The 26,161-nt window shown below is 35.8% G+C and overlaps 1 protein-coding gene across 1 annotated transcript in view; it reads right to left on the bottom strand.

Annotated features, from left to right (window-relative positions):
* Positions 1-26,161, bottom strand: part of USH2A (usherin) — a 395,196-nt gene that overhangs the window by 147,037 nt on the left and 221,998 nt on the right. Inside the window, 1 exon segment of the mRNA XM_019612664.2 lies at positions 11,339-11,518. Within this exon segment, the coding sequence (XP_019468209.1) occupies positions 11,339-11,518 (180 nt within the window).

Below are 26,161 nucleotides of genomic sequence, written 5' to 3'. Positions count from 1 at the left end.
TCTTAATCTTCTGAAACATATCTTTATGAAATATATGTATATGACATATGAGAAAAGCAATGAGAGTTCTTGGATATTTTGTTCATATATCAAAAAGCACCATGGGAATGCACTAGGGAATATGCTGTCAAAGAAACCATGGAATTTTAGCTTCTCATTTCCAGTTTTCCCTAAAGTGTAGATGCTTATCACAACAATATCAAAGTGTCTTCTATGTCAATGAACTGAAATAAATATATTTCCACTGAAATTCATGAAGGAAATACAGAAATTGCAAGTGTACAAAATCTCATAAACTATACAAACTCCAACTTTAAGGGAAGTCTTTGGTGAAAGGAAAAGTTGCTCACTTGAAGACTATGTCTCTTAAGTCATGCCCTTAAAATACATCAGACATTACTCCTTAAAAAACTTACCTCTCATGCTTCAATCAAGTGTCTTCTAAAATGTGGCCCCCTGTAAATCTTTTTCGGTAACAAACATATTTTCACAAATGGAAGAATAATAAAAAAGTCATATACTATTTGCCTTGGTCTTCAAGCTATTACAAAGCACGTTATCTTAGCCAGTTGACTTGATTCAGACAAGGCTGAAAACAAACATATCAAACCAACAATACTTATTAAGTAGAAATTCTGACTTGAATCACACAGAATCACAGAATTGTAGGGGATGGAAGGGACCTCTAGAGATCATCGAGACCAACCCCCCTGCCAAAGCAGGTTCCCTACACCAGGTCGCACAGGTAGGCGTCCAGGCGAGACTTGAATATCTCCAGAGAAGGAGACTCCACAACCTCCCTGGGTCGAGCCTGTTCCAGTGCTCCGTCACCCTCACCGTGAAGAAGTTCTTATGCACATTTGTGCGAAACTTCCTATGCTGCAGCTGATGTCCGTTTCCCCTCGTCCTGTCTTCACGTACCACTGAAAAGAGACTGGCCTCACCACTCTGCCCTCCACACCTCAGATATTTATAAACCTGGATCAAGTCCCCTCTCAGTCTTCTTTTCTCAAGGCTAAACAGACCCAGTTCACTTAGCCTTTCTTCACAGGGGAGATGCTCCAGGCCCTTCACCATCTTTGTGGCCCTCCGCTGGACTCTTTCCAAGAGATCCCTGTCTTTTTTGTACTGGGCAGCCCAGAACTGGACACAGTACTCCAGATGAGGCCTTATCCCTTAGAGGGGGAGGATCACCTCCCTCGACCTGCTGGACATGCTCTTTTTAATGCACCCCAGAATGCCATTGGCCTTTTTGGCCACGAGGGCACACTGCTAGCTCATGGCCAACCTGTCGTCCACCAGGACGCCCAGGTAAATGCTATCTTATCCTGGTTCTCAATTCACTGCAAGGCATTCAAAACATATAGCCTTTGAAGTAGCCTACATTCTAGCTTCCTCTTGCAAAGCACAGAATTTGTCAGGCTCAGACAAAATCTAAAAATGACTGTATATTTTATTAAAAGCTTATTTTTTCCTCTCTCTCTCTCTCTTTAACAGAAGTCTAATTTAGTTGTTGTTGTTCCCTTAGGTACAAAGTACACAGTTCATAATTCATTTGATATAAAATGTCAGTTTAGATTTTTGCACTTCTTTGATAAATGAGAAAAAACATGTACGTTTCAATTTCTTTCTATGAGGTTTTACTAGCAGAAGCCCCCCTCCCATTGTGCTGCTCAAAGACCTTTGTGTTAAATTAAACATCAAGATTCAGAAACTGTAGGGAATGGTATTTCCAAGACGTACAGTACAAATATATGAGACTGGGAAAAAAGTAATCATTTTTTCTACCACTAAAGTGATCTCTCCCAAAGAGCATCTTTGATCCTTGAATTAGTTCTCAGTTATAATTTAATGTATAAAAATTGTCAGCAGCTTTCCCTACATTTAGACATAAAATTATATTGTCGGCTCTACAAAGAGCAAAATACAACATTCAGGGGCTTGCTTCCCTCCCAGTTGTGCTCAACCTTCTAAAGCCTATCAATATTAATGGGCAAAATGTATGAACATAAAAGAAAATAGCAGAGAAATAATTTAATTGTATCTGTCATCATTAACAGTATAGAATGTTTTTCCTAATACAACCAAATCCTGCCACTAATCAACATACAGAACTCTAAGGGCACTAATCTGTGCAATGCCAAAGAACAGAATCAGGAATTTAGTTCTGAAAATAAAACTACTATAATTAGAGAAGCACAAAAACGCTGTATATTATTCTCTTATGTAACATACGAGGCCAAGTCTGACAAACTCAAACTATCACATTTTCAGAGTAAACAAGAATTCTTATCATTTCTCAAAATTGACAACTGTAATGCTATGGCTGTCACTTCACATTGCAGTCCAGCACAGCAGCCTCAGTATCAATGAATTACACTGTATTAGAAACAAGCAATAGAATCACACTCTGATGCTCATGCTGAGTATCACCACCAATTAACACTGTATGCCCAGATCCATGAATGCCTAGAAGCCAAGACGTTCTCCCCTTCCTCCTTCGCTGCACATACCTCACCTAGACCTGAAAAGTACCTGCATCCCTGGGTTACAATTGTACCTGTCCCACCATCTCCCTCAAAAATAAGGCATTATTATTTGTATTTTTTTGGCATAGTAGCAGACTTTCAATAGGAGAGATTGACTATATTCTGTCTCCCTTCCTTATAAACCAAGAGATTAACACACTGCCCCGGAAGATTGGAGATGAGAATGTTAGTCACTTCAGGATGAGCAATCCTGATCTCCTTTTTTTTTTTAATTGAACAGTGGTCTAACAGAGATAAGGTGCAAGAGAACACAAAAGGTGACATCTCTGTTCCACAGAATGATGGCAAAAATCACTGTGTCATTATGGATTGGTTCCCCATTAGAAAGAGCATTTCAATTGACAGAAATATGTTATCCTATGAAGCAAAATATTTCATATTTAAAGTGAATGGAAAGTAATTCAGACAAACTTATTCACACAATCTGTGCAAAATACACAGTTTACTTGCCTGATGAATAAGGTAAAAGGATTAACAGCCTTTTATACCTGACCCATCCACACAGGAATGTTCATACCGCATTATTAAATAGCTGCTCACCAGTCAATGCTCTATTCTAGATATTTGTAACAAATAAACCATTTATATGAATTAACTCTTAGCTTCAATTCTTCAGCTAGTGCTGAAATTGGTGGAAGGCTGTCGATATAAAACAATGAATGCTCTGTTCTCAAGTAACTTTTACTGAAAAGATCTTGACTACTGTTTTCTTGTTCAAAATTGGGTAGTCTAATTGATTAACAGTCATCAAACCTTACTCAATTGCAAACCAGACTGTATTTTGCCACATCACAGCATTTACTCCGAACTGCACCATATTGAGATAAAGTAAATACCTTGGCAATGCTTAATCTCTACTAAACTAGACCAAACAGAGGTAGGGAACATTTCCTCTCCTTTTCCCATTTTTTGAGCACAGATTGAAATGACTATTTTTGTCACAGAAAATTTACAGCTACTTAATTCAGATTACAATTATCAGGAACATCTTGTTCAATTTTTTGGACAGCACTATCAGTTTCTTAGGAATAACTATCTCAAGTTCAATTCTTACTATGTAAGAAGATTCACCACTTCAGTGAAAGAAAAAAGAGGGATGAGATGTGTTCTTTCTCTATATCATGATGTCTTTGCAATTTCAGTTTCTTTTCTTTCTACAAGCTTTATAAGAGCTGTTTAGAAAATCAAAAAGCAGTCAACCTGTGAACTGTTTTTTTGTGTATACACAGAGGCCACATTCAACTTTGGTAGCACCTTTTGTGAAGAGGCAATCCTAGTCTAAGCTTGGGAAGAAGAGAACCTGCCAGACCTTTTGACGTGTGTATTAAACTTGTCAGTGCTAGAACGAATACAGAGTCTCTTTACCTTCCCTGGCCTATCTTTCATTGCAAACTTATCTGGAAAATGGGAATAACAGTAATAAGCCTTCGGAATGCTAAACCAGCAAACATCTGTAAGAATTATAAAAGTATTTCAGCATAAAAATAGTAAGAATTAATATAGTTGAATCTTGGACATACCTCATTGTGATATGAAACACATTAATTTCTTTTCTCTCTTATTTTACTAAACTGGAATTAGTCTTCCTAAAAGGGTAGTATTTCCTTGTCAGAATCCTAAGTCACACCTAAATACAGATCCAAAGGGAAACAGGCTAAAATCCAATATGTACACATGAACACTCATACACATACTTGCTTGTGTGTATCTGCACATGCATGCAGACAGAAAAATTTAAAAAGCACAGTAAGGAAAAAACGTACAAAGTCAGAAATGACTAAGGACTATGGAATCCAATGGTGGCCTTTGTTGTAAGATGGTAAGTAGCATACAAGTGCATTATCTTATAGGGACACCAGGGGAAAAATGGTGACTCTAATGACCTATTCTCATCCACTTTTCCTTTTCTCTCCCTTCTCTCCATAAGGAAGAAGAGCAGCTTATTTCCCCTACTTTACTCGGAAATGAGGAGCAATGTATTAGGAAAAAGAAGTAAAAAGAAAAACGTCACCAGAGCAAATAAATAATGTTATAATGGAAAAAAATTTTGACGTTCACTATAAGAATTCAGATCAGAAGTTTAAATTTTTAAATTCAATTTCAGGTCTATTTCTAAACTGAACAAAAAAACACCTAAATATTAGTTATTTTTTACACAAAGCATTTCTATGGACATGATGTTTTAAGAAGAACATCCCTACATATATTTCTACCTAAAGGAAGGAAAAGTATGGGTATTTGATTATATCTATGCTTAACCATCAGGAATATCTTGATACATCCTTATTTTTTTTCCCTTTAACAAAGAATAAGAATATGTAAACAAGCTGGCAGAACTTTCCTGGAGCCTTGCAGAATTCATCAAAAACAGAGGAATTTTGAGATGTACTCAGTTGTGCAAAGTAGCTTCAAAAATGTTGTCACTTTAATCAAATGTTTTATGATCAGAAGATAACTCTCATAATTTAGATGCTGCAAGTGCAGAAAATATTGCTTAAAATAACAACAACAACAAACCCATAGACACTTGCCTTTGCTGACAGTTTATGAAAATGCTGTTTTATTCTGAAACCTATAGGGGAATGAGTTGTCAGAAATAAATATATTAAAGTGAACTTTTTAGAAAAACAGTATTTATCAAACTAGCAAAGTAACAAAAATTGATCCAGTTTCTAAGATTTGCATATGTCTGGAAAATGGTTTAAAAGATAAAATTAATGGTATCATTTTTCAAAAGTCTTCTGTATATTTCAGTAGGAATTCAAATATCATTTTATTATAAAATTCTTTACATAGCAGAAACAGCCTAGTTTATTGCATAAAGAATGTTGACTTTAGTTAGAGTAGGGAATGATCTAGATGAGATTTACACAGAATGAAAAAACACATGAACAGGTTTAAGATGTAAAAATTGCATGCTTCATCTAAATATTTTCTATATGTAACTAAAATTGGTCTGAAATAGGTTTATGTGATGGTAGAATCATTTTAAATAGAGATCTGCTGCTAAATCTCTGGCTGCTTTCCCCATTTCTATGTATTTCTCTAGTTTTCAGAACAACCAAGCTGTAGTTTTCCAGCATGAAATCTGCTCTACCACAGATTTCTTCCATGAGATCTTAAATACTGCCTGGAACTCATCCTAAGGTTTTGGAAAGACCTGGACCGAGACCTCCACACTGAGGTTAATTGCCTGGTTATGGATGATCTATGGGCTATTTCAAGCTGTTGCACAGCTCTCCCTTTCTCATCTGTCATTCCCCAACCAAGCAGAACCATACATGTCCTGGGCAACTAAAATTGCAATTCTGATCATCTTGCTCTGTCTCATGCAGCTCCAGAAAACAGAAAGCAAAGAACTGAAAAAACATCCCTGCTGTTTGGAACACGAAATTACAGTGGATCTTCCTAGCCAAAAAAAAAAAAAAAAGAAAAAGAAAAAGAAAAAAAAAAAGGCTGTATGCAAGGCAAAGGGAAGGAACCAATAAGAAGAGCAAGGAATAAGCGTTTGAATGCCTTTGTCTTCTGCCAGTCTCCAGCTTTAGAAATAAGAATTTGGTAAGGGTACAGTTTAAAGCAACCTTGAGGTGCTTATGATGCGTGAAGTTAGGCTGAGGCCCAGTTGGCTGTAATTTAGAAAATTAATTTAGAAATTTAGAAAAATGGGCACCTCTGTGCCTCCCATTGCCAGAACCTGAAGACATTATCTCTCAGGAATGAGAGCTGAGGAACGAGAGCTCCTCTAACTTCTCTTGCCATCTAGAGCACCAAAAACAACCATTCAGAAACAAGAATGAGCACAAGAATAATGCTGAAGGATGTGCTGAACAGAAAGGGAGAGGGGAATAAAAGAAGAAAGTAGAACTAATGAAAATGACAATCAGATCAATACTGCAGAGATTAGAGAAGAATTACTGTTTCATTAGAGCAACTCCCAGTTTTACACACAAGTGCTTTTGCAATCCTACTCTTATATCCCCATGAAATCATCTTTCTGGACGAGAGGAACTAGAACGGACAATTTACACAGCTTGCCACTGACATGCTTTAATTAGCTAGGTCACTGATGAAAGATGTAGGGCAGCTCTATCCCCCTCCCTAGTCCATCCAGTTCTCTCCTTAAACTACCTCTAGAAAAGACATGGCTATAATTTTTTTGTTCAGAACTTTCCATAGACATCCTCCACCAAATTATTTACAACTAATTTTTTAAAAAATATTTCTTGTTTCTTATAAAAATCATCAATTATATTTGTCTGAGGGTACAGAAACATCACAAGAGAATTGAGAATTTTGAACTTTTTAAAATATCTTTTTTTCTACCAATGTGATTTTACAAACATTTTTTTTCCCCTGTGCTGGTTTTTTTTCTTCCCCTTTTTCAATTTTGTTTTTACTACTCTACAAGAAGTGGCAGAAGAGAATGAAAGGGATGAAAAATTAAAAAGAAACAGAAGATAAAGAACAAAAAGAATCCTATTGGATATTATTCCATGCCTACAGGGAGAAGGACTGGGGGAAGAATAGTGTAAAGGAGAGAAATGAGAATCTGAAACCTAGGAAATTGCTTCAAAACAGGTTTTCTGGTATGACTGTATATACATGATCCTGAGTGAATGGAAAAAACAAATTTATCTCAGGAAAATTTTAGTGTACACAGGTTTGATTTTTCTTTCTGGACTTCTGTTTGCTTTATTTACTAATTCATCAAGGAGGCATATTGCCTCCAATGATTAACTTGCGTGAGCAAATGTTTCCAGATGTGAATATAAGGTGTACAATGTGGTTCTTATTTGCTTGCACGATTAGATCAATGATGCTATGATGTGGTTCAATATCCAGTCTCGGAGGCATTGCTACCTAAACTAACAGTAGCTGAAATCCTTTGCCTGCCATGTTCTATAGATGGTGAACAAACATCAAGTGATAAATATGTAGGTTCACTTTTTGCTTCTGAGAAGCTGGAGCTTGTAAGGCAGAGGCATGCAGCATCCTGGCTACAAACATTTGACCAGCAAAGGGCAGATGCTTATGAGTCTGACCAAGAGTTAGACCAAGAATATAAAACAGCAACATACTCCATAAATTATGGCAGAGATTAAAAAGACAATTCACTGTTTAAGCACTTTTTTTTTTCTTGTGTATCCTCCATTTTACATATTACCTAGCGACTAGGAATATATATCAACATTAAGTTCTTTTCTACAGACAACCAGCATCAAGTTTATTGTTGGTAATATTCAACACAGGTAACCTCGCAAAGACAATTCTCTGCAATAAAACATAGAATTATCACCCACAACAAGTTTCATACCTCCTATCATTTGGGAATGCAGTCCTTTCCTGTGCTTTCTTTCTTATTGGTGTTGGGTTAGCCTTCACGTTCCTGTCTCTTGTCTGGTTAGCAGCCTGTCTCTCTCTGCTCTCTCTCTTCACTGCTATTTCTCAGCAAAACAACCTCTTCATTTCTGCATGCAAGACTTCCCATTCCCTTCTGTACCACATTTTTTTCCTGCAGCCAGTGGCTGGGAACAAGTGGAGTTAACAAGGTCTTACCAATAGTAATTGCATCTTTCATTTCTGTTAGCTTACTATCACTTACTTCCAAATTCTCTGGGTCCTCTGTTTGCCAATGCATCAAAAAACAACATTGATTAAAGAGAAAAATGTATAACCAAGTGCTCTGTACAAAAACATTTTCTCCAAGATTTTTGCAGTTTTACATCCTCTGTATCATTTCATTTACCTAATTACATTATTCTAAAGTTATTTGTTCTCCAGATCTTTTATTGCCTGGCATCCTCAAATTAATGTGGAGCCTTGGCTAGTACATTATCTTTTACAACTTCTACCAAAGCAGTTTAGGACAAGATAAATAGAACAAATTTATTCTTTTCAGAAAAAATGTAAAATTCAAAAAAATTTACTTCTACCTATGTGGTATGAAATTTGTCACTAATCATTTTAAACTATGCCCTTTTATGCTTCTCCCATCTCTTTTAGCTTTCTATGCAGTTCTTTGATGTAACAAAGACAGTTTCAGACAAGATTTCAGTTCATCTGGAAAAAAAATGCTTTAAGTCTTGAGGCAAAAAGCAGTGTATTTAAAATTTATATACTCCATAATGCCTTTGTTCTGAACTTGAACATCCTGAAAAACTTCTCTGCTTTCTTTTACCTCCCAACTCTGAAGATCGTTTGTTCTCACGATTTCAGCTTCTTATTATGCAACAGTGACTTTAACTGGTGGATCCAGCATTTAAGTACATGCACAGTCATGGCTGACCCTTTCTGATCAATTGCCAATCCATACAGGTTTGACTGATAAAAGAGCCAATTAGATTTAAGCAAATTAAGGGACATCACCAATGTCAACCACTTATTAAACTGAATGCTGAATTCCATGCATACAGAACACTAATGCACCAAGACCCATTAAGAGTTGAAATCCTAACCCCATTAGTAACTCCAGATCACTACAGGGTAAGGGTCAAAAGAAAGTTTCATATTTATGGATTAACATTTGGATTCAGTTTTTATTTTTTTAATCTTTCCAAGAACTCTTGAACCTGCACTGCAATTTTAGTCAAGAGCTTAGATGAAATATATTCCTTCTTTTCAAGATTTTTTTTAAACATCGACTTATAAGCACAGTAAATCAACCTGATGAGAAATTAAGCCATATTCAATCAGGTAACACTAAAGACTCAGTGTGCATTATATTATGTGTATTATATTTTAAATAAAAAATGAAACAAAATAAATTTATTTTGGAAAAAAAACAACAACTGGATATTAATTAAAAAAATAACGATTTGCAGTAACTTCAATATGAATACTCCTATCCTCTCATTCCCTATCCCATTTAAACACTCTTCTAATATGCTCCCTGTACTTTTTACAAAGTAATTTTAGAAACTGCATTTTTATTACCCTTAAGAAGAGAATACTAATTATTTTAATTTTTTTTTTTTACACCCATTGGAAGGCTGTGTTTTTGCATACAATGAGAACTCTTTCATTCTTTGATGAAATACAACTTCTAAAGTGAAAACTTGGCCACTAAGGTAAAAAATAAAATGTTTTTAGTAAGATCCAGATTTCATTTTATGAAATGCATTTGCCAGTGATGGAATACAACCCAATGCAAAATTACCAATATGCTCATAATATACTGTACATTTGAATTGCATGGCAAAATGTTTATAATAAATATCATTGTAAAATAAGCATACATTGTCCTATATATATATGTATGTGTGCCTGCACGTGTTTACATGTATAGTGAGGATATAGAGTGTGTGAGAATGCTTCCCTCATATGTACTGCTTCATTTACTATTCATTTCACCACAGATCACAGTCCACTGGACAATAGTACGGAAGATTTCTTTAATAACTCTCACTGCTAATTTAATTCTACTTAAACACACATATCCTAGTGAATGCCACATGCTTTTCAGCATGATTTTATGTGTAAATCAGGATAATATGTTTTCAGATCATTAACAAAAAGGAAGCATGAACTAAAACCTATTTAATCAATGAGGTATTGCTTTTAAACTACCACAAGGTCATAAAAAAGATAATTTCAAAGCTATAAGTTTTCTAATTGTAATCAACAACAATCTAATGATGAAAGAAAGTGCATCTTAATGGTTGTCATAAACTTGTGCATCCTTGTCCGTCTTTAAAAATCCTTTACCTTTTCGTTTGGTGAATTTTTCACTACCAAATTCTGCTATTTCTTCATGCAGAATCAAACAGCAATATTGGGATTAGGTACATTTTTAAGTGATCAGTAGAATTCATATCTGGTTTTATGATACATTATGCCTAATTCAAAAAACAGGTTTGAAAAATACAAAATGTACTGGAACTTCATTTTTTTTTTTTAACTTTCTCAGTAATGTCATATAAGCCCTACATTTTACTTATTCACTTTTCAGAAGACTTTCTTTTTGCCACCAAACAAATCAGTCTTTTCCAAGGAAACTGTTCCAAGAGTAGTCATATTTTTTTTGTAATTTTATTATTTTGTGGAGGTTTTCGTTGTTGTTGTTGTGATTGTTTGGTTGCCTCTATTTGCCCGCACTACTTCCACTCAGCTGCAACTACACATCTCTCAAGATCAAGCACAACCAGGCTCTCATTTTATGATTTAAAATCATCTTAACTTCACTGTTTCCACCGGTATTTCTTCAATAAAAGCCAGTTTGTTAGGATGCTTATGAAAAGAGAACACAAAAGGAGCAAATATACATCAGCTGCAAATTGAAGCTTTCACTTAAAAAACAAACAAACATGCAGAGAATTTAGAGAGTATTTGCTTAATTACACGTATACATATATACATGTATAAGATAATGCTAAAAGTTGTTTAGAGTGTATTTCATTGTGAACCAGCACACTGCAACTGGTTTTTTCTTTCTTAAGATTACACCAGATTGAAAAATGCAAGTGACTCTCTCTACACTCTTAGATTAGATTATTCCCCCATGATGGAATCCAACACTATTCATGAAAAAAAAAAAAGGCATATGATGATCTTCTTAGTTACCTAATACGTTAACTGTGCAACTACCAGTTTTCATTTTCCATCTTTTCCAGTTGAGTAAATAAATTTGCAATAAATTTGAAGCTGAAAAGAACATTTTGTTACTAAGAACTACTAATGCAAACACATTCTTCTGAGCTTCCAGTCCTCATTTGTAACAATAAATAACATTTGTTAAACAGAGTATTTGCGTAATTGTTACATGCACAGAAACAGCAGTTTGTCATACTTACCTCCCGGAGGCATCACTATGATTATAGCATCACTTATCAGGCTGCTCTGGCTGTTGGAAGCCTTCACTTGCACTGTGTAGTTAGAAAATGGAATCAGTCCTTTAATGGGTACCCATACATTGGATTCGTTGCTGCTGCATAATATTCGAGTACCATTTACAACAGAATAATTAGCATTAGCTGTTAAGAAAGAGAAAGGATGTGGAGGAAGAAGAACAAACGTTAGGTTTTGTGTCTGATGTGATTTGCTGTTCTTTAAGAAGCAAAACTTCTACTCAAATAAAAATTTGATATTGATATCAAGAACATAAAAATGTCTTACTTGAAGAGTAAATATTGTTCCCCATTTTTTCCTCTTTTGGATAACATTTTTAAGTACTCGTACAAGTTGAAAAACAAATGGAACAATCATGCAGTTGCAAAGCTGACTGTTATGTATATGTGCTATATGTTGCAAACAAAAGCCAGTTGTCAGAAATGACTTGTGTTCTTGAGCAGCTGTGTGAGAATGGTAGATGCAAACTGGTCAGGGTCATTAAAATGTTAAATCCAGTTCTCATGTCTATGAGACTTGCTCAACTTCTTGAAATCAATTAAAAAAAACAAAACACTTATTTTAGGAGTTCAGCAGCCAGTATAAGCTAACTCCATTGTATAAGAATAACTTTATTACTTTTCTGCAATAAGAAGTGTATGTTTTCCAGCAATCCAGTCAAAGATAAAACAAGGACCTAAGTATTCAGATTGTCCGTTTAAATCATCAGAGGACACCACTGCCTGTCCTCTGCAACTGTTTCAAGACATCAGACTTAAGCTACACAGATATTCGACCCTATAAAAATAACAAAATAAAAATCCTCAGAATAACTTGTAAGCAAGACTGGAAAACAAAAAATAATTATTTGTCAAATAATAACTTTTTGATTCAATGAAGATTTTACTCATATAACCGAGAGAAAACTGGGCTCATTCAAAGACTGCCCAATATTCTGATCAACTAAAACGCTATATAAACGATTAATATAATTACTACTATCCATCATTCCATGCAGAGCTCTTATGTCAAAGTCAATGGCAATTCTGCATTACAAACAACAGAAGAATCTCAGAAGTTTCTAAGACCACAGGTACAGAATGAGATTAAGCAGAACACAGCTATTAAAAATAGCTAAAATTAAGGCATTATCACAGGCAAAAGATTAAATATTGAAGTCTGAGCCCTCTACAAAATCTAAGATACAATTTAACGAAAACAGACAAATTCTTTTTAAAGTCATTTTTGAATTAACCTAATTTATGCAAGTATCAAGTGAACTGTTAACAATGAAATTAAACCTGAAGCATTTCCATATTTCCATAACATTTGCTTAAATGTGTATCTGCAGTACATTTTTCATCATTCTCACATTACATTTTACCAAATATGAGTGGTCTGTACATTTGTCCAGTCCTTATGAACAGTCTGTATGGTACACTTACGGTAGAAGCCCATATCACTCTATTACTGCAACATTCACAGAGCTGCACAGAGTGTTTCATTATTCTTTTGCTAACATATGGCAAGCTAACTCTAACTTTTTGGAGAAGAGAAATGAGTTGAGCCATTTCATAAGTCCATCTTGCAGTTTATGTCCTCAGTGCTCACCTTCTATCTACATGAGTTGCCAGTCTGCTCAAACAGACTACAGTAGTGTGAATCTATAATCATTTCATGAAATCTGATGGATTTATTTTGGAGTTCAACAAATTTTGCGTTAGCCTTAGAGAGTTTATTTTATAAATAGCAAGGGAGGCAAAGCTCCTTATCATGCAAGAAGAACAATCAACTTTTACATATGCCATATACAGAGATACCAATTTTGCAGAAGTGATTTTGTCTGAGATTATTCGTGCACTGTCTACTCAGTCAGCACTAGAAAAAATGCATCTGCTTTACTTGATGTCATTTCTTAAGCTGTCTATCAAAGAGGCACAAGGCATCTTTATGAAACTGTCCCTGGATGTGATGGGGGAGTAGGAACAATCCAATAAAGCACTTTTCTCCCATCATTTATCACATTTTTCCCATGCATCACCATGCAATCTGTGACTCACTGTTTATGACATCCACCCAAAAATGTGACTGTTATATGCACCTATTATTTTATTAATGACAATAAAGCCAACAAATGGCTAATTGACATACATGCTTAAAGTTCCAATGATGTGAAATACAGACTCTTCTGGCTGTGAAAACAGGTGCATTTTTTAAATGTTCCACATACAATGTATAGAAAAGTTTAAATTTCCAGTTGTACAGATTAAGGCTCATAAGGCAGATTCAAATCTCAAGCATAAAAAAAGGCTCCCTAATAGCAATTTATGTACCATTTCATAAGAAAAATCAACCTTTTCTATCTTCAGTGAAGTCCGAATATGTTAATATATTAATTCTCACCAACTCCAGCCCCAAATGAAAGCATGTACTTCTGATATTCAAGTTCAACTGTTAATTTTCCAATGGCAAACTATACATCTTTTTAAAAAATACGGTTTAGAGTAAAAAAAAAGAATGAAAAGGATAGCACTATTCTGAGTTGCCTGGATAACAACATTAATATACAGTAATTATACAATTAGTTGTAACATTAAATTCTAGTTATAGCAGAGTGATTACTTGGCAATTATAAGAAGTATATAATTACTCAATAATTAGGAGAAGTATGTAATTACATAACCATTTTATTCAGCTCAAAAGCGAACTTGCAGATTTACAATGAGCAAGACAACACAGCAATTCACAATTTTTCATTGCTTCTGATAAAAACCTGAGGAGTGCTTCCAAGTTTCCAAAATCAAATTTTACACGGACAAAAGGTATTTTATCCCCATTGCCAGCCAAGCAACTTACTGCTACTGGCAAGTGAAATATTAGAACATTTTTAAAATGCAGGTCTTGCTGGGGATGACTTGCAATATGCAGCTTTGCCACTTTTCACTGCTTAAACTTTACTTTCAGTGGGCTGGAAAATGCAGACACATAGGTTCAGCCTGACAGAAAGTGATACAGTGATAACCCTGTCATATCACTCTGTGCCACTCCTGCCTAGACTGCTCCAGTGTGGGTCTATTTGAGAGTATAAGTAGATGATGCCTCTTTTTCCATTTTTCATGTATATACTTCTCTCCACCCTGCTCACTGATTCTGCTTTAGCCTACCAACGAGTCTGCTTCAGTCCTAAAGAGCAACAGTCTCAAACACAGGTATCATCCTAAAAGACATTGTTTTACTTTACACAAATGGTTTCTACCAGAATACCTTCTTGTTCCTGCACATTTCTGCCTTGTGGCTCCTGCCTTGAGCACCCTAACAAGAAAGTGGTCCCTAAGACACAGTTAACAAGGGCAACCAATGTGGCAGAAAATAAACTCCTGGCTCAGCATGTCCTTCAAAAATTAGGCATCCAAACACCTTTACCAAAAGATGAATTAAGATCAAAGGGAGTTCAGAGCCACCATACACCTCTCAAAAAAGACTGAACCATTTACAAACACAAAAGGTTTCCTCATACTCCTTAATTTGTCTCATACTTCAACGTCATTCCATAATTTTTGAATCACTGATCTATTATCGGATTTCTTGCTCATAGGACTGATACTTGATATTTTTCAGTATTTCTGAAATATTTCTTTGGCTAAGTCTGGTACTTGAGAAAAAAAGTGTATTTTTACCAGTTTGTTCCTAGTTAATGACAGATGAAAGTATACCAATGTTTCAGGAAATATTATCCTATTAAAGAAATTAAGATTAACAAATATCCATGTACTTACTTGAAAACTATGTATACTTGAAACAAAGATGAGTAATAAAATATTCTTATGTTAAAAAGATACAAAAGGATGTATCTCATAAAAAAATATTGCTTAAAAGTGCTAAGCTTCACAAAGCACCCTCGATGGTGACTATCTGCATTTGAAGTTTCATTCTGGTTTTGTTGGGCAACTGAAAGTAGGCTCCCGAGCAGACGTGCATTTCTGTTTTTGTGTGCCACTGTAAATGAGTGAATAAAGCTCCTGAGGGTCGTTGGTGCGTAAATTACTGCTGTCCTGGGTCCATCATCCTTTGGGGTTCACTAGATTGAAATAACATAAATGGGTATCCTTTTCTATTCTTGTTATAATCATTGTCACAAGAATTTTAATGCCTCATATATTCCGTAATTTTTTTCTGTGTGCCGTACTGCTCTGACCTTTTCAATATTCTGTAATTTGACTGGCTGGCCATTTCAAGTTCTCTCCTTTTTACAGCCTTATTAACTTGTGGGGAAGAGGTGAAATGGACAGCCAATCAGAATACATAATATTGCAAAGGTCACAGTAGTACAGTATAGTATCAGCAGACACAGAATACTGTATATTAGTCATTAGCGTTCTGATATCTTATTCATGTGACAAAGGTTGTAAGGAGTGCAGAAAATGGTACGACATGAAACCATCCTCATGACAAAGGCTGTGATGAAAAATGAGATAATATAAACCAAATGCATTCATCTCACATTTTAAAACTAGTTTTTTTCTAGAAATTGCCACTTTTAAGGGTATTCTTCCTATCCGGATCAATTAGTGTTTTTAAGGCAAAAGGCCAAAAAGTAGAGCTGCTGCTTCCTAATGTATTAAACTGCAAAAACTCATGTTTCATACGCATAGGCAATCTTTTCCAAAATACTGAATACTCTGATTATGATCACTGCATTTGTAAGTCTTAAATCAGTAAGCTTAAACATAACCAGTCTGCATCGCAAGCACACTAACACAACTAGAGTGCTGACTTCAGAAAGCAAGGAGTTTGGCTAAATTTTTCACTGAGTGCTCACGCATTTTCCTTTCCTCAATCATCAAGAGCTAGCTCCCATTATAAAGAAGATATGAGGGCAAAAATCAGCTTCTCTATTCTTCTCTGCTCATTTTTCATTTGGGACTTCAACAACTGAACCATTGCAAAACCAAGAATTTCCACCACTTCCTACATGTGGTGCAGTATCCTTAGAAATTCACCAGCTGCTTATCTTACCCCCCAGCTTCATGTGAAATATTACAGAACCATTAATTTGTGAAATGCAGAGAGATTTCAACCTGAAAGTTAAGTAAGCTAAAAATACTTTAGTATGATCATCACGAACATCTATTATTTTCTTTCTATTTCAAAATAACATGAGGCTTCAGTCACAAAAGTACACGGCATATTTCATGACAGCACATGGTAAAAGTGTTTTTTGGGGATGAAGGCAAGTTCAAGGCTTCATAACATGTTCTGAAATATCACCAATCTCTACTGTTTCCATTATGTTCACACAGGTTCTGATAATCATTCTTGCATTAGAGAACATATTGCTTCACGGTATTATAACAGATAGAAGCAGAACTATTTGCATGACAAAAGGCTACAGAATGAATAAAAGTAGAAAAAAATCCAGGTCAAGGAAAAGTTCATGCACTGACCTAGAGAAACACAAAGATTGCTTAGTTAACTAACACAAAAACTTGCAAGGTATGTGTTGGCCTGATTTAGGTATGTGTTAGCATGCGGAGTTTAAGCATCTTATCTTAGGCCATAGAAAAAGTTAATGTCAGAATAGAAAAACAAAACTAAAATATGATACTTTTTTTTCCGACTTTCCCAATCATTCCACTCATCTCTCCCTCACTGAGCCCTTCACTGAGCATTGGTTTCTGCCTTTACCTTCTCTGCTCTCTGGCAATACTTTCTTTTTTTTTCCCCCCTGGGGACACCTCTGTGAATGTGCATGCTTTCTCTTTTCTAGGCTCATTCTTTTGTCCAGTAGTATTCAGAGTACAAAATGTGATTTTCCATCATTCCATTATACCATGAAGAGCTAAAAATATGTTCTCAGTGTTTTCAGTGACTTTCTTTTCCCAAGAACTATAATAATTAACTGCTTTTCAATTATCATCCTAATTGTTATAGTGATCGCATGAAGTGTTTTCTCCACTTTGAGTCTATACTCCTCTTTGACAAAAACATCCCTGTTCATCACAAAGAGGAGTTAGACTAGATGACCATTAAAGGTCCCTTCCAACCCAAAAGATTTTATGATTCTATGAGAATATTGGTGACATGCTTTTTTTTTGCAGTGTTTACTTTTGTTGTTTTTATTTTTGTTTTCAGTTGAGTGCACTGCTGATTTTGTATCAACCCTAGTGAACTTCCCTGCTCCTGAGTTGACAGTTTGTCATGGTTTTATGTTTTTTTGGTTTTCAGTATTCCGCATCATACCATCTTGTAGTGCAATGGGAGTTAAAGTGTTAATGCTCCAATTGCAGGTACCTATCCCTATACATTACGGAAGTCATGGGATCTGGCCATTCCAGATGGGGCGGTCTCTTACTGCCTTGCAGTGGGTACTGGAGGGTGCTTTCTTAGCCGTTCCAAGCTTTCCAGGTTTGACTCAGTCTCAGGAACTCTCTCTCTCCTATCTTATTTGATTTATTAGTCTCAATTTCAGTTAGATTGTATTTATATTGTGTTATCTTGCATTCCGAATCATAGTTAGTAAAATAAGTTTTCCTTCATAGATCATTGCCGCTGCTTTTTCTTCCTTCCTTGAGCCTATCTCCCATCTCCCTGTCCCTTTTCCTTTTCTCTTCCCATTTTGTGGGGTCCGGGGAGGGGGGCCCAGGAGCCTATTGCCCCCCTGTCACAGGCATAGATTGATCTAGTTAACTCCGTGACACAGTTGAATTGTTACCAGGAACAGAACACTGACTAAGTACATCAAACAGGCCAAAACTTACAGTCTCTCATATCAAAGGAAATATTAATTCTCATTCTCAGAGGCCAGATTAAGTTGCCAGATGAGGCAAGATGGATAACTTACAACCAATGTGATAAACTAGTTAAACTATGAATTCAACATATTTATTCCATACTTATCCAAAATACTGAACAATCCACAAAAACGTCATTTTTTTTTCCTTTGTCCTTGATAACTAAACTCTGGACATGGAAGGCAGACTTCAGGTTGCTCAGTGAATTAGTTTTTCCCTGGGAAATGCTTTTTAAGTTGTTGGGGTCTATCAGTGCTGTTCCCTTTCTAAGCAGAAAACTCCAAAATGTCAGAAGCAAGCTAGGAGGGCAGAAGGCTGCCTTGGCTGAGCAGGGGTCGTCTTCTAGAACTTAGGCAGAAAATGAAAGTGTACGAGGAAGCAAGGCTGGGCAACATGGAAGGTCTACATAGATTCACTTTTTTAGAGAGAAAATTAATGTGGCCAAAGCTCACCCAGATTTGAAGCTGGTCAGTACACCAGGGGAAACAAAAAGGGCTTTTTAAAAATAATGTTAACAGCAAAAGGGGAACCAGAGATAACATTGTTGCAGTACCTGACAAGGATGGTCACCTCACAAATAGGGACACAGATGAAGCAGAGATGTTTAATGCCTTTTTCATCTCTGTTTTCAACGCCAATGATGGGTCCTGTGTGTGCCAGAGCGCTCCGTTGGGAGACTACAACCTTCAGTAATGATAAACTCCCAACCAACCCTAAACCTGTGAAGGAATTGCTGCTCTGTTCTGGTGTAGTCTCACGTTGAGCACTGGGTGCAGATTTTGGTGCCACAGTGTAAGAAGGGTCAGGATGGGGTTAGGGAAAGGTTCTGCACAATGGGCATTGAACAGGTTGCCCAGGGCAGTGGGCACAGAGCTGCTGGAGTGCAAGAAGCGTTTGGACGCCACTCTCAGACAGAAGTTTAGCATTTTTGGGCAGTGCTGTGTGGAGCCAGGAATTGGGCTCCATGATCCTTGTCCCTTTCAACTCAACATGTTCTGTTTTATTTAAGAAACATGCTCCAAAAATTTACTAACTCGCTAATTACATTTATGCCAACTTAGTACTTACATAACCTACTCAGAATTTTAGTTGTTTGTGAGCTCTTGAAGCACTTTTGGACAGGCTCTGCTTCTTTTCAGTGAGGAAATTCACACCGTTCAAGCTGGGTGGCCAGAACGTATTTTGCTGCAAACAGTTTTAAGATCTTTCACCAATACCTATACTTTCCCAGAAATTTTGCAAGAAAATGTCATTGCCTAGAACAATTTTATCACAGGAAGGAAGAGGAAGAAGCAGTGGCAGGTCAGACAAGGCCTCCTGCTCATCTGCAAGTTGGGTGTAGGTGTGGAGACAGCTTGGAATCTGAACTAGCCCAGAGTAGAACTCTAATACTCTGAGTGCTAAAGTTATTCCAAACCTTTCCTCTCTCAGCCTTCTAATCAGGGGACAGGAAAACCTATTCACACAGTGCTTCGCACAAAAGAGAAAGACTAAGCATCAACAGCTATTCTGCTAACTCATTCAAGTTGTAACATACACAAGAGGACAAAACTACCAAGATGCTTGCATGAATTAGGAAAGATTTGCAACATCTTTGAAAATATTTAGTTTACAACATTCTGTAATGCTCATTCATGGCCTCTGAAGCACAATGCTCCTATGAGCTCCTGACTGGACAGTGAGTCCCCTTTAATATCCCATAACAGTTTAGCACTGCAGACAATAGCACTGCAAGCAGCATGACATCACATAGTGTATAAATGACAGGAGGGCATCAAATAAAAATGTTTTCTGTACTTGTGAAGTTAAATTGAAGGTAAAGTACATAATCATAGATACAATCCATTTTGTTTGAGAGATTTCACTAGCAAATGATGAGATTTTATAATTTTAAAAGAGATTTTACATACTGAAAGAAGTTCAGAATCAAGTAGCTTTAAAATCTTCAAGTTTGTTTTTCTATGGTTAGAGCTTGCTTTTTTCTTACTGCAGCTGTACATAAATGGAGATTATCACAGTATCTGGTTTCTGAATCTGTGCCCATAATTCATGGATGCCAATAAGAATTTGCCATTCTCCAGGGACACTATGAGAAGGAGACTAGCTAAACACACAGAGCAGAACTGGGAGTCTCAAATCCATAATCAAATATCTAGATTGATTGTGTCACTTGCACTTGTATTGATTTCAATTGGAGCAGCTGACCCAAGGGAATAATAAAAATGTGGAATAAAACTGATTTATGAGAACAAAATAAATCCTTTTGTGAGTGGTAATGAATTGGTACTATTTAACCCTTTCAATTACAACGGGAAAATACTATTTATTTTTTTGAGAATGCTGAGTTAGCCAAAAGAAGACATATAAAAAATGCCAATACTGTCAAATGCCATTACATTTACCTGTAATGCTTTGGAATGACTGAAGCTCTGAAGTTGATCTAGGATTTTGATTTGACATAAAGACATTATTTTGGCTTTTCCAGCCATCTTACATGAGGCATCATAAACGGAGCACTTGTAGATTGAAAGAACCTCAGAATCATTTAGGTGAGCTTTGTTGTACTCACTGGTAGAATAGCACTTCCTAGTCTGCTCAGGGCAACAGCATGTAGAGTAACAAACAACCATATTAACTGCACATAATCACCCCTAAAAAGGGAAGACTCATCACAGTATCTTGATCTTTCTGAATTCAGATAAGAAAATTATATAAATAGCATCCAATTTGATCCCCTTTATATACGTCAAATAGAAACTTGATCAAATTTTGTCAAACTTAAATTTTCATCATGCTTTCTCTAACTGAGAAAACAGATGGGTTTTACATTACTCTCTAAAGATATGTGCTTTCATATCACCACATATTCAATTGAAATTTTTTCATCTGTGAAAGGTCTAGTCAGATTATATTTATTTTATTTGGATCACATACTTTGACACAAATAATTTTTTGTCCAAAGATGTAAATTACTTTTTGCAACAGGTACCTAAGCACAGCTAAAGTGGTTTCCTCAGTCTTAATGGCAGTTAAAAACTATAAAAGACATTCATTAACTAATAAATCATTTTAATAGGAGAACTAATCAGCAGATTTCCTTTTACTCGATTCTGTTCACCAGTGTCAGTTCCAGAAGATTGCTAATATTCCCTAGGCCATTGTGAGGGAGCAGGGATAGTCTCAAAGACTATGCTACTAACCATGCTGTTGGATTTCAGCCTGTAATAACTGACAATAGGTACCTCACAGAAACAAGACTCATCTTTATGTACTTCCTTTATAATACAAAAGCCAACAACTAACACAATATAGAAATAGACCTGTGCATACGTGGGGAGAAAAATCACAAAAAAACTATTAACAGAGAAATGTGGAAGACCAATTAAAATACACTGTTTACTAGATTCTTCACCAAGGAAGCAATCAAGTTCAGTAATCAGAGAGACTGCTCTCCTATCCTTACTGCAAGACACTTGTACCAAGAAACAGAAAAGGTGCATAAGGAAATAACTCTAGTAGTTGGTGTATTTTGAAACCATACAGAAGGCTACTGAAGCTTGACTAAATTTTACCAATAATTACCCTAAAGTGCTCACAAACTATGAATTTTCTGGCCAAGCAAACAAAACTTTAAATGGCACATATCTTGCTTCAGAAGTATGCCTAAGTTGTCTTATGTAAGTAATCAGATCAAATATAACTATTTGAAAATGGATTATGTATCCTCCTTCTTCTCCTCCAAACACCTTTAGGACTAATCCACCATCTTTACTTCAAGTAACAACAACATCTAGCATCTCTATAGTATCTTATAGTTTGAAAGCATACAAACATTAATTAATTAATCCTGATAATGTCACAGGGAGGTAGTAAGTATTATCCTCGTGTTACAGAGAGACAGCTACACAGGGGTTAAATAACTTGCCCAATTTCAGCAGGGTAGAGAAAAGTACATGAAGGATTACAACATCCCATAACTGCCCTTAGTTCACTCAACCAACTATGATGTAATGTCACCAGGATCTAGATACAAAGGTTTTGCAGTCATATTTTGCATATGGAAAAAAAAAGAAAAAAAAAAAAATCAGGCTAATCTGAAGTCACGAATCACAGTGTAACATGCACCATGCTTCAAAGTATGTAAGGACTCCCTCATGAACATTCTACAATGGGAGTGGTGAAAGTGTCTTTTCCAATGGCTGGTGGCCATGAAGATCCCAACACTGCTCATGGTGATGAGGATTTTTGCCATGGTCCCACCTCTCTGCAATTTTCATTTCGACCTAGTCAAACTCCTTGTTGCTTGTTCCAATAAATGATGCTGTTTATGGTGCTTGGAGTATGTTAACAATGGTGCAAGTGCTTCATTGATTGGTCACTAAGCTTCTGTGCACGTATATTAATGCATAATTACCAAGTATTTAAGTCATTTTTACTTGGTCATGGGCTATGTTTTGGGGAATTGGAGTGAAGGGATGCTACTCACAGCAGTGCAGCTGCTCCCACGAAAACCATACTAACATTAATTAATTAATCCTGATAATGTCACAGGGAGGTAGATAAGCAGCACCATCTGGTTGGCAGGTACAAGGCCATGAGAACAATAATCCCACAATTACAACATGAGCACTTTCAACAGAAAATACTGCCATGGAAGCTCTGGAAAACATCGCCTCAGCAACTTTAGGGTCCTTGGCTTTAGAAACACTAAGGCACTAAGTTACCTAAAGCATCGCTCAACATCACAGGAGAAAAAAAAGCAAACCAGATTGAACTTCTTTTTATACATGAGAAAGGTAACTGGGGAATTACTAGTGTGATCACAATTTCTCAGAGTCACATTCATTTTGAAACTTTACTCTTTTCTAAATTCAAGAATATCTACTCTCCCTGACTCCACTTGAAGAAAAGATTATTATTGTTTTTAATAGTGTCACATTTACCATGATTATAATATAAAAAAGTTAAGGATCACAGCTAAGGAAATCAGACTGCAGAACATATAGGGTTAACACAATCTTAAATTACTGGAATAAAGTTGGAGCAACTTTTCCTGTTCTTAGATAATGAAACATCCCTGGCATAGGTACATCAGACATCATAGACATCTTTAGTAAGTGAATGAATGCAGGAGGAGCACAGTCCTGATATTTATCTACCTTGGAAAAAGCTATTGATATTTCTTTTGTACGAACTTGAATGTTTTAGCAACAGGAAAGGCTTAACTTCTCATTAATAGGACCAAAAAAAAAAAAAAGCTCTTTGAAGAAATAGCTCATTTGGAAAATGATTCATGGCTTTGATTACATATAAAAAATATGCCATTTTTGTGAAAGATACTTTCTTGCTAAGATAAAACTGCATCCTAACTTCTATCTACTGTCAGGTATTGCATATTCAGCTGTAACAACTGTAAATGTTAATCTATACTTACATATTTATATGTATATGATGATTACTCAAGCAACTACAACTCTTACATTTAAATGAAATTCACTAGGACTAAGAAATTTAAGGAGTTTCAGCATCACTCTCCCCATTTCCACTGACATCAGCAGGTGCCACATCTTTTCCAGAAAACATTGCTTTTAAGCTCTAGACAGACTCTTAACATTCCAGATTTATATTCTGATTGTAGAGAGCACTGAAAGCACTTGTGGTCAATCAAGTCTATAAGAGGAATGTTTGAATAGAAGCCAAGTCAACAGATTCTGTGCCTCCTTCTTTCTATTTATATATATTTTTTAAAGAAATCAAGCTAAAAAGATAAAATTAACAAAATCCAACTTAAAGACAACTTTATAAACTTTTTTTTTTTAAACAATGAATTGCTTTATTCTATTGTTAGCTTTTGTTATTTATCACAGGAAAAAGTAGGCTGCAAGGATGCTATCCTGCACGGTGTCTCCAAATAATCAGAGTTGATCAATAATTCTCTTTATAAAAATACAATGTGAACTAGCGAGAACTTGCTGAAAAGTAAATACTTTGGATGCTGCGTCAACAATAGAAATTGCAAAAAACTAGAAAATCAGAAAACAGCATCCTTTGATTTCTATGTTTCTGATCAATGCAGAGTTCTGCAACTTTATGCTGTAAAATTCACTAAGTACACGCAGACAGCTAAAGCTTCTCTTGATGGCAAACTTGCATTCATGGGCAACACAACACCCAGAAAACTACAGATTTGGATGAATTTAGTGTTACCATAGTTATCTCACACAGGAAGGAAGACGGGAATTTCCTCCAACTCTCTTCTCTTTAAAAGAGGTAACACCTGATTCTTCCAGTGCAACAGCTTCACTTCAGACATCAAAATGCAATTAAAAATGATCCTGTACTTAATTTAAACTATGCTAAGGATAAATAAGAAAGCAGAATCTTCTTGAGGGAATTAATTCTGAAATCTCTCATTTTTTCTTTCCAAGTCCTTGGAGAATTGGAAGTTTATCAGAGAGTAACAAGAAACAAGAAATAACCTTCTTTTATAGGAAGAAAAGTTGTTATAATCTGATAATATTAGTATTTCATGCTTTGGAATAAAAAATTCTAAAACAAATTCCTCTTTAAAGGTTTGTCCATGGAAGTCCCAGAATTAAAATGATCTGAGGCAATTTGTCTGCAGGAAACAGTGTCACCTGAGTGCTGTGGAATTGGGACAGAGACCCTCATTTGTAAAATCATGTTTGATTCTACATGTAGTTTCTGGGAACAAATGTCTGTCTGGAATATCAGAATTGTAAAACAGACTCAACAAAGCTTCTGCCTGCATTTGAAGGAATATTTAAAGGCACATACAGTCAGAAAAATATACAGCTGAATTTGAAAACAAGAGCTAATTGATACAGAAATTCCTGTTCCATATATTGTTAAAGTATAGTTAAACTACAGAAAAATCCATTACCAGCATCCTCCACTATTGGCAGGAAATCCAAACTGTCTCCTGCTGATCTACATTTCACACTTGCAATTCCACAGTGACCTTTTCAATCAGTCCAGGATAGTATTTCCTTCTCCTCCAATTTGGCTATTGATAAATGTTGATCAAGAATGCTAACTGTTCACCAAGACCTCACCACAAATAAAACCAAAAATAAGTACTAGATACAGTATCAGAACTAAAAAGTAATAAAAAAACAGGACATGCACTAAGAAACATTTTTATTGGATACTTAGACATTTGAAGTCAAGAAATGGATAATTCAAAGGTTTCTATATGATTAGAACATTCTCCCTTGGTTTTATGTATTATAAAATAATTTTTACTGATGTAACAAAGCTAAACCACAGCATATTTTAATCTTTTGCAAATGACATAAGAGTATCTGATTTCATTAAAAAAAACTTCTAGAATGAAATAGAAACGAACTCACAGGCTGTTCAATTCTTAATAAATATGTATATTTGTAAAAACAGCTGTATAGAAAGTTATAAAGCTGGACGGAAAATACGATGAATGATAGAACCATTTGATAGAAAAACAGTGTACATAAAATATTAAGACAGTCAGAGACATACATACGTATGTGAAATCTGAAAGGTTTGGAATAGGACAAAGAAGGAGCTAAGCCGGGGGACATCCATAGAATATTCAGTATGAGATCAGCTGGTGTCTCTGAAGAGTTGGAATAACAAGTTCTTGACAGAGAAAGTGTTAAGTTACATGTTATTTAAACACTTCCCATGTCATCAACTTGCTATCTCAACATACCATATGTTATAGAAGGTCACTGATAAGATAACAGCATATCAAGCAGAGTTTCAAAATATGCATTAGGGAGGGTGTTGTAAAAATGCAGAAATAGAAGTAGTATCACAAAAATATCCTTTGTCCAGGAGCTATACTTATATGGAATATACTTATTATGTGCTTCAAAGTACTTGGGTCTGGAGCATGGAACAAATTTTCTGGTCTACTGTAAGTTAAAGCTTCATGGAACAACAGGCCATGGCTGGCATCGCTAGGCTGTCCAGAGAGTCACCCCAAATCTTCCCCAG

Source organism: Meleagris gallopavo, chromosome 2 (genome assembly GCF_000146605.3).
Source record: "Meleagris gallopavo isolate NT-WF06-2002-E0010 breed Aviagen turkey brand Nicholas breeding stock chromosome 2, Turkey_5.1, whole genome shotgun sequence".
In the NCBI taxonomy this organism is placed as follows: domain Eukaryota; kingdom Metazoa; phylum Chordata; class Aves; order Galliformes; family Phasianidae; genus Meleagris; species Meleagris gallopavo.
The sequence above is the reverse complement of the archived record's forward strand: the minus strand, read 5'-3'. Positions and strand labels throughout refer to the sequence as shown.